At 33.9% G+C, this 14,549-nt stretch overlaps 1 protein-coding gene across 4 annotated transcripts in view; it reads right to left on the bottom strand.

Moving 5' to 3' along the window:
- LOC134529659 (uncharacterized) overlaps positions 1-14,549 on the bottom strand; it is a 182,124-nt gene that overhangs the window by 12,831 nt on the left and 154,744 nt on the right. For 2 of the 4 annotated variants that reach the window (XM_063363977.1, XM_063363978.1), the window contains 4 exons: positions 13,615-13,716; positions 10,507-10,590; positions 8,695-8,801; positions 5,163-5,388 (listed from right to left, as the gene is read on the bottom strand). In XM_063363977.1, the coding sequence (XP_063220047.1) occupies positions 5,163-5,388; positions 8,695-8,801; positions 10,507-10,590; positions 13,615-13,716 (519 nt within the window). Of the gene's footprint in view, positions 1-3,639; positions 3,866-5,162; positions 5,389-8,694; positions 8,802-10,506; positions 10,591-13,614; positions 13,717-14,549 lie in introns of all 4 variants that reach the window. The other 2 variants (XM_063363976.1, XM_063363979.1) reach the window with 1 other exon arrangement.

The following is a 14,549-nucleotide window of genomic DNA, read 5'->3' as shown; positions in this document are numbered from 1 at the left end:
AAAGACATCATGAGCACTTTTTCAATTTTGGACCAAACCTCCAACTCCTGCAGCTCCATTAAGGATATTTTAGTTTAGGGCATCTTAAGAGTTTTTGATAGGGTTTAAGCACGAAATGTACAAAATAAAGCTCTGCTGAGCAATCTTGCACAAAATTTACTAGTTGTTTTCTGTAACCCGAACAAAATTAAATGATGTTACTATACCTGTTTTTGACACGAATATGTTTAAAAACACTATGGCCTAATCATGCACAAATTTGGGTGATTTCGTAAATTCGAAAAAAAAAAAACTTACCATTATTATAATTAAAATTAATTGATAGTTAAAACAAAACTACTTTTAACTTGGATGGAAAAAAAATTTGATCACCATATCTGTAGTAGTATTCAAGTGATTTTATGAAAAAGACCATAATGTTTTTCTTGCTTGAGATGAGACAACCGAACACACTAATAGCGCCCATTTTGTATGGTTCTGTTTTTTTCTAGGTATCTGAGTACCACACTGACAATGTTTTTGACAATGGTCTTGGTTTCTATATTTGATAATAGTCTCGTACAGGTATATTGTCCAGTATGTTTAATACTCGTCTATATAAAGCTACTGTGGAAGTTATGCTTAAATTAGTAACTTAATAAAGATTGTGTTTGCTCATTGGCAAAAGCTGTTGACCATTAAATTATAATAAAGTAACTATGGCGCCTCATTCGTATGATGGAATCATGACTGAGAACAAAATTAAATATATAGTATTTATATTTATACTCATCATAAGAGTGGGAGAGCCAGGTGCTAGAGACTTGTCGGATATATTTTATACAAAAAAACCAAATGGCAGCACTACAATAAACTAAACTAGACCTTTAATTGAACTTGGTTTTTGCATTTTAACTGGTGCTCTAATTTATCTGTAAAAAATAACCAAATTAGGTAACAAGTGAATATTGAGACTCATTGCAGTGTGCTATCTGCTACTAACTGTATAGCTTTCAAGGACATTTGAGCATCTGAATGACCAAGTTCACTTGCATGCCTTTATGTTTACGTATCTGCGAATTTACAAATGTTTCTACTTTCATGGCTTGAGTTTTCAATGTTGTTAAGTCATGGAGTGCTCAAAATTTCAGGTTCATTTTTCCTTTTATATAATTTGTTGTAATAATCCTGCTGCACTGTACTTGGTTAGAGTCCTGATAAATAAAAACTGATAAAAGAAATATTTGTAAATAAAAATTATATTTTTTAGTGGCAGCGTGTATGAAAAATTAAAAATATGTTTTGCTATCATGATACATACTAATTATTGTTTGGTATACTTCTCTATACAAGTTACCTTTACATATAACACATTTTGATTTACAGGTAGACCTAGCTTGATTCTTTTGATATGTAACGGAGCTTACACTCGTAGCTAAACAAACTCCCTAAGTCATGCTATGAGCCTATATAGTGTGAAGTTTGAAGAAAATATGTGTAGACTTAGCCTAGTGTAAGTGCTCTCGCCCAGTTTAAGAGTGCCCAAGTGGGCACAGTAGTCTGGGGCGAACATGCCACACGACCAACATGTGACCTCATGCCGGGGGCGCAAGTAAATATCCCCAAGCCATTCCTAGCTCAACGAGCATACTTCACAAGCAATATTCGAAAGCTGTACACCAGAGCAGACCATCGCCACAGAGAACGTCCAGTGCTCTAAGGAGTAGCACAACTGAACTGACGGAAACACCATGCCACTATCACGAGCTGCAGGTTAGGCGAGGAGAGAATAAGCATCAAGCGACTAATCACTGAGGTAGGATGCTGAGTCCAACAAACAGAACAAGCCCATGATGTAATTGCTAGAGGATCCTACTAGTCCCACAGAGGCGTTAGCATCTTGATGAAGAAGGGCTCACAGAACTCGACCACCAGAAGCCTACATCGGCTTGGACGACCACACGGTCTTCTGAAGAACCAGGAAGGCATCGAGCGAGCAGCAGTCGCCCGGCGAGTCAGCTGGAGTCGGAGACAACTCGGTATCGACAACTGTCCCAGTGGGGCAAGGAGACCAGCAATAGCAACACGGCAATCCGGACCCGTCCAGGCAGGGCAATCATCATCACCACTCGGCCAGCGAGAGTTGGGAGTTTTGCAGTCCTGATGGCAGCGTGACACATCCCCCGAGTCAGGAACTCCACCAGTCCGAAGTGAGTCCGCAAGGGAAACTTCGTCCTGAGAGCAAGCTCCTGTAAAATGTCGCTGGAAATTTAAAGGCGAGTGCTATACTGTCCCCGCCTATACAGTCGCTGGGGTATAGTTGAGAGATTAAGTTAGTTGGTTGAGATAAACCAGTAATTGACTTGAAATTTTCATCATTTAGTTTAGTGCATAGTAAACCACTAATGAAGTTTATTGTAAGATTTGTAAATAGAGCAGAAGGATCTCTTCAACTTTTAATTAAATTTTAAGTTACAGTTTCGCAAGTAAAGCCAATGCTAAATGGACTGTAGATAATAAATCCAGGTGCACTGGGAATATCAATAGTTTCAAACTTTAATGTTTGCTAATGTCCTGTGTAATCATTTCAATGAAATTATATTTTATAGTGTGCTAACTATATATTGTTGACATGATATAGATGTTTCATAATATATTTTTAAATGTTTGAACTGAATGCCAGCCAGTTGTAGAAGCTGCCAGAGAGTGAGTTTAAAACTAGGTCTACGTAAAACTTTTAGTTTTGATATGTATTTTCATAAGGAATAAAGTGTTTTTCCCCCCTTCAAAAATAGCTTTTGCCATCATGCTCTCTGCTATTTCCTTAAGTCCTTGGGTCAGTACCTCCAGAAAATGCATAGTTATCCAAGAAAGTACAAAATTAATAGAGAAATAAATAACAAGTGAAAATTTCTATTTATAAAATGATGTTTCTAAAATACGAAATTTATTCCTATGGAATTATTTTGTTTATACTTTGAACAAATAAAACTCCTCTCCACTTTGTTACAAAAAAAAATGCTAGGAGATGGCGAAACATAAGTTTCTCTATGTTTTAATTATTTTCATTAATGAAAATTTCAAGTTTAACTACAGAATGCAAGTTAATGATGTCATTACTATTGTTTTTCTGAAACAGTCATTTGAAAACAAAATTGTGTAACAAAGTTCTGTGAGGATTATATGTGTGTATGTATATGTATGTGTGTGTGTGTCTATATATATATTGACTACACTAAATATATATATAATATATATATAGTGTAGTAAAAAAAAGACTTGTTATTAATACTTTACAATTTATGAAAAATCTAGCCAATACCTAAATTAAGGTAAAAATTATGATTTATTATTAATATACTAACCATTTATAGCATATTACTTGACAACCAAAGCCATTTTTTTTTGTTATGCAGACTGTAAAAAAAAATTGAATTTGTTCTAATAACTTCAAAATTTCAGTTACACTACTGAAGTCTAAACAAAACTATTAGTTCTTGTTCTACTGATTATCTGTTAGTGGGTATTATGCTAGCAACTGGTGACGTATCCTAGTTGCAACCAAAAGTAGTAGTAAGCAACTTGCATATTATGTACGTTATTGCAACAATGATAAGACACTTATCTTATTATTGATTAAAATACTTATTTGTGACTTACGATATTGAATGTGACGCAATTTCGTGTCCAGATGAATAAAGATTTTGAACGTGGCTATAATCGGTCCATTCATGAGAGACATAGAACGTTGCAGAGACGGGGCAGCCATTAGGATTCGTTCTTCCTTTGTCAAACAAGTCACTGTACAGACCCTTGTTCAGGTCATTGGCTGAGTCATCGAACGTGAGCAGGACAATCTGTGGAATTTCTTCTGCCGAATAGCCGCCTGTTTGTAGGTTATGGATGCAGGAAATTGGATACAAAGACATGAGGGATGTTGAGAAAAGGTAGTATTTCGATTTGAAAAAAAAAAGATTTTAAAATCATTAAAGAAATTAATGGCATAATTATTTTAAGAAGTGTTTAGTTATTAAAAAATATATAAAATTATTTTATATCAATTTAGATCAAAATTTTAAATTTCTCATATAAAGAATGAATTTTAACAATATGCAATAAAGTTTTATAAAGCATTATATAATATAGAAAGATTTATGAAGATGTGAAATAATAATCACCAATATATGAAGCAAAAGCATTAATGTATTCATAAAAAATTAAGCAAAGGAAAGAGAAGAATGAAGAAAAATCAAAGAGAAAATTTTAAAGACAAGATTTGAAATATGTACAGGTGTATAAAACATGGTTATGAAATTTAAAGGTACATTTATAGGAGGTTTGTATAGGATAATAAGGAATAAAAAAGAATGAACAGAAATATGTTAGTTCTGCACTTGTGACAATAACTTAAGCAAAACTAAATCAATTTAACTGGAGCATTTTCTGTTGGCAAAAAGCAAGATATTAAAAGCAGCAGCACGAAAGCAACAGCAGAGACGTTCTGAGCAAGGAAACCAAACCTGTTTCAAACCTGAAAGTCTGATCTCATTCTTTCCAACCAACATATGCTCAACTACGTGCATGTTTCCAGGATAATTCAATTCCTTAAGATAATATTTTTTATCTGTTTTACAACCTAACCAATATAAGTGACAGTAGCATATTTATCCACATTCATCCAGAGTTGAACAAAGAACAGATAACTTTTAAAATGCACTTTCTTGCAGTAAGGAAACTGTATTAAAAGCGAGACAGAAATTCAATGAGCAACTCAGACTTTCAGACTTTAAAAAAAGAGAAGAAAATTAAAAAGATGTGGTCTGTATGCAACACAATTCTTCCCAAAACAGGAAAGAAATTTTTCTTGGTAAGATACAAATTTCATTGCTGTAGGTGTGATGTTGCATTTTTAGAATTGGGAATACTGAATGTACCACAATAAAGCGCTCCAAGTCATTTGGATATTTCCTTCGATTATAGTTCATTGCATGGCATTGGAGGGGGGAGGCAATTATCAGTGGTTTGCTCCATATTTGTACAGCCCATATTATCAGGTCATATGCATAAAACAGAGGTTGGAAACTATGGCAGGAGAAACAATTTCTAACTGTTTGGGAAGAATCACGTTGCTATGGAAACATGAGTCATCAAGGGGTGGTTTGGTCAAAGCATGACCAACTTACGAGACAGAGTGGGAAGCCATTTCATGCCCTTCTGCATACAAGTTCTGCACCTGACTGTAATCAGTCCACTCGTGTGACACGTAGTAGGTGGCAGTAACAGGACACCCATTAGGATTCTTTCGACCCTTTTCAAAAAGATCGCTGTATAAACCTTTGTTGAGATCATTGACGGCATCATCAAACGTCAATAAAACAATCTGTGGAACTTCTTCAGCTGCCAGGCCACCTACATATTTAAATATTACAACAGTTACAGACACTGTAAGTTTACATAACATGACATGCTCACTTCCTAATTATAAATATAAACAAACACTCATTCCATAACAGTACATATTCTATGTGAAGTTCTAGTAGCAAGTTACTATCTGCCTATTAGTGAAACATAAAATAGTGTGATTTTGTATTCAGCTATCACAACTAATTGTAATTAATTAAAGATTAAGGGAATGCAGAGGTCAGATCATTTGCCTTCCGCAAAGACATACCGGGTTCAATTCCCAGCAGGGCAGAACACAGATTCTCGCAGTTTGGATAGTATTTCGGATGTTGCCACTGGCTCATGGATTCTCACGAAGCTCATGAATTTCTCCCACTTACCCATTTCCGCATTGCTACATCTTGAGACCACATTTCGTGTGATTTCAATGATTGATGTAGCTACAGGTTCTATCTCAAACCTCTGTCACTCTGTTGGGTTTCAGCTATGCTCTAAAGGTGCACTCTATACATTTAGTTTAAAACAATTTATTTTACTGTTTATTTCTGGCCAGCAGTACTGCAGATGTTGAATCATTATGTGCCACAGCTTCTTTTAAAATAATAACAGCAAACAGAAAAATAGGCTGTTACTATAATTAAATTACCGAACTCAGTATATGTACATACTTTTAAAATGGGAAATATATGCACAATGTAATAACAAATTTTCAAATAAAACTTTCAAATGTGTCAATTTCTACTTTAAACCTCAAAAGTTATTGGCGCTAGCAGACACCTTTATTCAAACTGTGTCCAATCTTAAGCGTACACATGTTTGTTTACTTACAACCTTGCATGTTTTTCTCACTCCTGTGGATGAACTAGGCAAATTTGCTCATGGTTCCATTACAACACCTACCCAGCTAATCAGATTGTACAATATATTTGTTCATATTAAATATATTTTTTGAATATGAGAGAAAGCTACAGTCAAATGTTAAATTTTTATTCTATGAATTAATGTACATGTTTAATTAAAGCTAATAAACTTCATAAATCAAGCTAACTATATTAGCTGCAGCAAAACATCATTTGTGATTTGTACCACTATTACCCTTCTGTAGTCAATAATCCTGGAACTAAAGAACCAAAACTATACAAGGCTTTTATTTGAATGATATAATTATTTTTATTTTTGGATGATAAAATACAATGATTTGATCATTTATTTTACTAGTGTTACATTTTTTGCTATGATGTTTTAGTGGCAAAGCACATTTAGTATTTTCATTGTTTGGAAACTTTGTGGATAAGAGTAAGTATTTCTTAATGCAAAAATACGTTAGTAGTTTTTTTGTTATTTTTGTACAAACTAAGTCATTGACAATTTTAAAACTTTTTTTTTTATATTGGTTTGATGCCAGTCTTATTACTGTGCTAATTGGTGAGATCTACATGCAAATAATGTAACTTTTTTAGAAAAAAGTATTTAATGAAATTAGTTAAAGACAGTTTGAGTACAATAATTTTTTTGGGTTCATTTAATATTTCATTCAATTAAGTCCATACTATCTCACACAGCTACTGTTCTTGAGAAATGTAATTTACAACGGAGTCCCTCCAAAACTTGGATGCCTTCTTAAAAATAGTTCCTGCTCTATTTCATCATCCTTCTCATTTCATTTTCATTTTGTGACTGCATTATGCCATTCCCCGTACACACTACGCTTACGGTGGATCAGTCCAGTGTCCGAATTACCTGACATAACAACAAATATTCCATGCCATATTGGTTACCTATAAATGTTTGTAGCCTACCAAAGATCATTAATTGTAACTACCTACTTTTCATTTGTTAATCACATTGTGCAGATATTTCTCTATCTACTACTGTTGCAGTGTCTTATATTGGATATTTACATATTATAACATGTACATCCATACATGATCAATTTTGTTTAGTTCTTGACTAAGACAGCTTTGAGTTAGCTTTAAGGAAAACAGCTAATACACTGTAGACTATGACAGTGAAACACAGCTCTACAACTTCCACAGAAGGCATTAGATTTCCAATGCCCCTACTGGAAAAATGATTATTGTAAGTGAAGGCATAAACCAGGGTAGTTTTATCGTAAGAATGATATCATTTAACCAAATTTACTACAAATGAAAAAGTTTCAATTAATACCTGGTTAACTAGATAACTGTTCACATTCCACTGATTAAAATTATAGTAGAACCTCCATTAACTGCTACAATGCAGGGGGTGAATATCTCGGATAGTTAAAAACTACAGTTGGGCAAGTCATGCCGGCAAATAGCCAGAATTATTTGAATAATTGTGAAGTACATACATAGTTCTGCTGTTCTCCTGTAAATAAATAATACAATCTCGGAAAAGCAAGCCAAACCTTGGCTACAGTGTTTCACTGTCATTTTAAAATGCACATTGGAAATGAGCAGTCACAAGGAAGAACTAAAAACTGACATAAAACACATGACCACTTACTTAGAATTTAATTTTAGAAAGAATTCCACTTTTTTTTTTTCAGGATTAAAAAAATAACTACCTATGTAGTACTAGTAGAAAGATTTCGTGGACTTGCAATAACACCATGAATATGACTGTTTTGTGTTAGTGCATGTAGAACTTTCTGTACAGAAATACATGTACATATATAAATGTAGTCTGTGTCATGTAGCTTGAATCAAATTTGACAGTTATCAAAAGCAGTACCAGTGGTACCAATATGCCAAAAGCCACATGCAAAGCCACACATGATGTTTGTTTACGAGCATTGATAACCACATAAAGTTTTTAACACTCACTGTTGACAGAAAAACAGTGGCAAAGCATTAGTACTACTTCTGAGGACGGTTCAATTTGAAACAAAATACTTGACATAGACTTTAGCATACATCCACACAGGTATGGAAAAATAAAATTTTTGGCATATTTAGAAGAACTTTCTTTCTAAAATGAGTGATTCCGTTATTATAATGGCTTTGTAAGCTACTGGATAGCTACATTATCACTTATGTATATCCATGCAACTGTGATGTCTAACGAATGATCTCAATCATGCTCATACACTTGACATCAATGTGTGACTGGTGATACCAAATTTGCAGCACTTTGCTGTGCTAAAAATTATAGTGGTAGTTATGTGCTGTTTAATTAATATTAAGCACGACATAGGACCTGAAGAAAGAACTGATGTGGTCAATACAGCAAGGGTGTCTTTTTTGAATGACATTATAAAATAACAGCAGTAACTGCAGCATGCCTGAAACACAGACGCAGAAGACCTGGTGGAACGAGTGAATGTACCTGGGATGTCCTTCCCTCCGCAGGAGCAGTCGGGCAGTAGGCACACGTCCTTGCGACATTTGGCGGCAGTCTTGTCGGGCTGGGGGGTGGGGTACACCGGTTCTGGCCTGCAAGTTGGACAACTATTGCTGTGGCTGCACACCAGAGTACATTGCACTAGCAGTCTCAACACACACACCTAGCTGTGGATGGCAGGATCGGGGGAGGGGGAATAGAACCACTTTACCTTGGTTTTGCTTTTAATTTCTTTCCTTTTATTGGTGGGAATGATAGATTTTTTTTTTTTTTAGGATTTGGGGGGGTAGGGGGGAAGATGATATGTCTCCTCATCACCCCTTGTGCATACGTGGATGATATGGATGGTTGATGGTTATACTTATACAGTAACACCCTCTTAAGAGAATACCAGTTAAGAAATTTTCCTGCATACTAAATTTAAAAAAGGAACACTTTACCTAATAATATAGTGTTTTACAATTTTAATAAGTTTTTCCTGTTAGTAAGTCTAAATTTCTAAGTACCTTAAGAAACTTCACAACAGGTATTTACTGTAATTTGGTTCGTACACCAGTAGCAATGTTTTGTACAACTGCACAGATCTGGATTATTTTCTGGAGTCCTACAAAATTTTGTTGTTTTGAGCTAGACTTCATTTAATAATTTGCAAGGAACAAAATCCCATCCATGATTGAGTCTATGTTTTTAACTACAATAGTTCTTTTTTTCATATTTCTTCGCTTATAGGAAATGTATTTCATTCTTATATACATTTAGGTATCTTTGAAGTTGGGGCTGAACAACATTTTTATTGTAAATAATACAGAAAATATTTAAGATAGAACACTGAGGGTCTGGATCATGTTTAATTAAATGCAGTTCTACAACCAATGCAAACTTGGTCACAATAGCAAAATTATTTTATTGAAATAATTAGGGGTAGTAACAAGGCACAAAAGTATGTGGAGAATAAAGATATTACCCTCAATTATTTCAATGAAATAATTTTGCCACAATGATAAAATTCACGATAGTTGTCTCGGTATTATATCTTTAATAATTTCTCTATTATTCACAATGATAAATGTTTGTTGTTCATGTACAACTTCTAAGGCCTATACCGCCACTTTAGACCATAAGTAATATTAGATGTTTTAAACTTATTTTGTCATGTGAACTTGCAGCCGTAGTTCGTCGGTAGAATTTAGACGCAGCCTATATAACTTTTATACTTATATATACCTATATATATATATATATATATATATATATATATATATATATATATATATATATATATATATATATATATATATATATATATATATATAAAACTTATATAACTTATATACCTATATATATCTTACTTAGAATACTGGATTACATATTTATACACCTTAAATGCAACTCTATTTAAGTCACTAAAATTACTTTAAAATAAATTACTCGTTACAAATAAAGTGAGATGGAAAGAAAGAATTACGCAAATTAGGCAGTGTAAAAATATCCTTTCAAAAATTGTGTTACTTTTTCATTCTTTTGTTAATGTAATTAAACTTATTTTATAAAGTATATTAAATCTAATTCAATTTTGAATGCAGTATTTTTAGGCCTGAACCATTAAAAAAAACTTTTACAATCTTACAAAAATTTAAATACTCATAACATAGTTATTTGAAATGTTATCACATCAAATGCCTAGTAAAGATTTTTTGCCAGACAGGTCAAGCAGTCTTAAAAGTATATGTATCATTTTTGTATTATAGTTTAAATATAAACTGTTCGTTAATTCATAAACAATAGAATTGTAACTACCTTGTTGGAGGAAATCTGTAGATGTCAATGAACTCGGATGCTTTTGAGACTATGGCAGTGGAAGGCTTCAGAGTCGGTCGAGATCTGTAACATAATGCTTTCATGTTCACTGGAAATAACAAGACACCTAGTTAACAAAATTAGTTTCATTAATTCATTTATAAAATTTTTTTTTTTGGATTAAAATCGTAGATTTTAACTTAACATTTAAATACTATACTTTCCTTTACTTTCTGCTATCACATTTAAACCTGAAGCAAGTTCCCATTTTGGAGGTTAGTTTGGGCAAACGGTTGTGCTTATAATATTTTAAAAATATTTATTTAGTATAATATTGGTGTTGTGGTAACCAATCAGTAAGATGGTAAAAAGTTTACAATAAATAATAACTATATTGTAAAATATAATATTGTAGAAACTTATTGTATAGTACTATAATATAATAATGTTTGGATTATTGACTGAGCGAGCAGCAGGGAAGATGAGCGGTGAGAGCTATTGTCGCAGAGGGCAGAGGCCATGAATTGTGTGTGCGACAAAAGGGTGAGCAGAGCGAGATGCTTTTTGTGGAACTACACGAGGTGAGCAGAACATGCAGGCAGCAAAATAACCTCCGGGTGATGTAGGTGATCATGAATGGAATTCACGACTTGAACTGTTAAGTGTGGAGCGATAGCCCAGCTACAAACTGCTCACGTTTACTGATGTGTCGGATAACAGTGACCATCCCAAGAATGTTGAAATTAGAGAAAAATTTGTAATAAGCAACACTGACTTGTTTTGTTTTGCCCCCAGAAATAATGGCAGTGACGGTGAGGAATGAGCACTGAGTGGGGATGTAGATGAGAAACACCCACATGAAGTCGTAGCGGTTTCCGTACGAGTTGTGAAGAATATTTGTGGGCGTCACCATTCTAAGAGGAGAGACGATGGTGATGGTAGGAGGCCATCAGTTCGACCATTTACAGAACTGGCATGTCAACACTAGTGTGCAAGGGACTGCACAGCCAGGAAGAAGATGCTGAATGAGGAAGATGGTCAGACTATTCCGACGAGAGCCCTGCGAATGGCCCCCAAATAAGGCTTGTCCTAACAACCTGAATTAGCCTGACCCAAATTTTTGGACTGCTCAATAGGACAGGCAGCCCTTAGTATAGTTCAGGCATGGCTGAGCATGAAACACTCAAAAAGTGCAAGCACCCTCGATGCTAAGCATGCTACCTGAAAGAGTCAAGTAATGTACGTCACCCCCTGGAATTCACAGCATGAACATAATACTTTGAATAAAAAAGTGTGTTTACTTGATATAGACGAACACACAAGTGTCAAAATCATTTCAAAATTTATTAAGGGTAAAATTAATAATAAAAAAAATACACTGCTAAGAAGATCTTGCTCTGAAATAAAAAGTTCATGAAAAATCACACATACCTTAAGCATCAGGCCACAAGGGTCCTAAATTGCTTCAAGTTGTTTAAGGATAAATTACAGTAATAAGCAATGTATCTTTGCTAAAGGGTTTCACTTTAAAATATTGTTATTGGCCATACATCACACATAGACAAGGAGCAATATATTTAAGTTAAAAATCTTTTTAAAATATTCCTTATTAATAATGTTAAAATTAGCAAGCAAACAAGTTAGGGGAGTGATTTGCGAGAAAATATTTTTCAAGCATTTGAATCTAAAATCACTTTCACAAGATATATTTATATTATTTATTGATAAATTTCAATTGGCTCTACCTTTAAATAGTTATGACTATCAAGGTATTGAAACAGTCTGGGTTAAAATAAAAATTGCACACTCAAAAATTTAAATCTGGGGAACATTTATATTTCCCTTCAAATCCCACCCTTTATCTGCGAATCCTACTTTGAGAATTTAACCAACAAATTCGCAAATAATCAGGATGATATTTTTATAACCGGAGACTTTAATATTCCAGGCGTTGACTGGGTGAACAAGCTTATTTCTAATATTTCTCATACAAATATAAAAACCAAAGCTCAAGCCTTACTTAATTTCACTTTCTACTACAGGTCTCTTTCAATACAACTTTGTTTAACCCTCAAATAATCTATTAGACCTATGCTTCACCAATGTGCAATTTTGCTGTGTTAAAAAAGCCACTGATTGTCGAGTGAAAGAATATGTGTTTCATCCATCTTTACTTATCAACATCAAACTTGATATTGTAAGCAATGCTAATTCAACTAACTCTTCCTATAGAAATTATAAAAAGGGTTACTATTTAGGTCTTTATAATGCCAACAAGGATCATGTCTGGTCTGATTTTTATAATCTCAAAGTAATAGATCTAATGGTTGATTACTTAACATATCTAATTAATCACTATATAAATTATTATATACCTATATCTATTAAAAAGTCTCCAAACAAATACCCACACTGGTATTCAAAAGAACCAATTACTACTTTAAAATCTAAAACACTTTCATAAATTATACAAACAAAATTTGAACTAAAATTATTATGCCCTATTTTCTCAAAAACGTAAGTGGCCAAATTTTTATTACCAGAAAATAAAAAATAAAAAAAAAATTGGCTTCAAAATATCAGCAACAACATTAAACATAACCCAAAGAAATTTTGTCATTATGTTGATTGACAACTGCATAGATAAGCTAAAACTAGTTTCTTCTTTTACAAATAGTTTTGTCTGAAGTTATATTTTTATTATTTTATCGGTTTATATAATAATTGATCAAGTTTGAGTTTATTATTTTTAAACAAAATTAACAAGTTTAATAAAATAAAATTATTGCTTGTTAAAAACATAACTAAACACAACAATGGCCAATTAGTAGTGAGAAAAGTAAAACAAGTACCTATTTTAAAAAAAGGTCTCTTTTAAGACAAATTAAATCTTGACATATATGTATACTTAATTTGTTATGTTACAAAGCTATGAGTTGGGACATGTCTGTATCAATAAATGGAAATAATCAATGGTGTTTTCTAATTTGATCATACAGAAGGTATAATGGATTGCGTTCATTCTGTACTGAAACCAGAAAACCTGTAGATGGTTCAGCTTGTCATATAAATGTTGGAATCAAGTGAAGGAAGGAGTGGTGTGGGTACCTCACGGATGCCGGAGTGCCGCGGTTCACAGGCTCTGCTGCTCCGCTTGCTCCTCCCGCGGTGTAGGAGGCACTGCCACGCATGCGTCCCGGGGTGCTGCCCCTGCCACACATCCCCACGTCACACACGTCACACTCATCACCGTCATCTGTTCCCATCACCCTCATCACCCATACCCTCGTCACTTTCATCATTCTTATTACTCGTCCCTGTCAGCCCTGTCACACTCGTCACTCTTTGTATCATTATCACTGTCATAAATCTGATCATTCTCGTAATCCTCGCTACCCTCATCAACATCTTCACCTTCGTTATTCTTGACAAACTTCGTCATCAGCTGAAACTTTCTAGCCAGCGTTTACACCTTCATTTCACCCTGATCACTTTCTTCACTCTGGCCATCCTTTTCACCCTGATTCCCATCAACTTTGTTTCCCTCTTCCCCCTCATCATTCGACACTCTCATCACTTGACACACTTTTTTTTTTGGTGAGAACATTTTGCTACCGTCCGCTTCTGAACTTGCTCTTTTCCTGACTTGTGAGGGACCCATTCAATAAAGGTATCTACTGGAATGTAGGAAATAAAAATTATAACTTTTCCTTGAATTTTTTTTTTGGCTTGAGATAACAGACAAGGCAAATTAAATTAATATCTGCTAATGATTTCATAATCACCACTTGGAAGTAATATTTTATTTTTTTTTTCCTAAGCTTATTTCAATTGCAATTTAAAGTACAAATGTACTTTCATAAAAACGATATTAGATTGAAAAATCTAACGTAGAAATAAATAAAGACAGTATGAAACTCAGTTAAGTGACAAACCAAAAAAAAAAACCTGAAAATTTTTGTCTTTAGGGACTTTTATTAGGACTTCACTGACTTTCATGTCCCAGAAGACACCTGGTGTCAGTTGCTACATCTCTCGGGTGA

This window comes from Bacillus rossius, chromosome 2 (assembly GCF_032445375.1).
Source record: "Bacillus rossius redtenbacheri isolate Brsri chromosome 2, Brsri_v3, whole genome shotgun sequence".
Taxonomy (NCBI): Eukaryota; Metazoa; Arthropoda; class Insecta; order Phasmatodea; family Bacillidae; genus Bacillus; species Bacillus rossius.
This window is presented reverse-complemented; position numbering and strand designations above follow the sequence as displayed.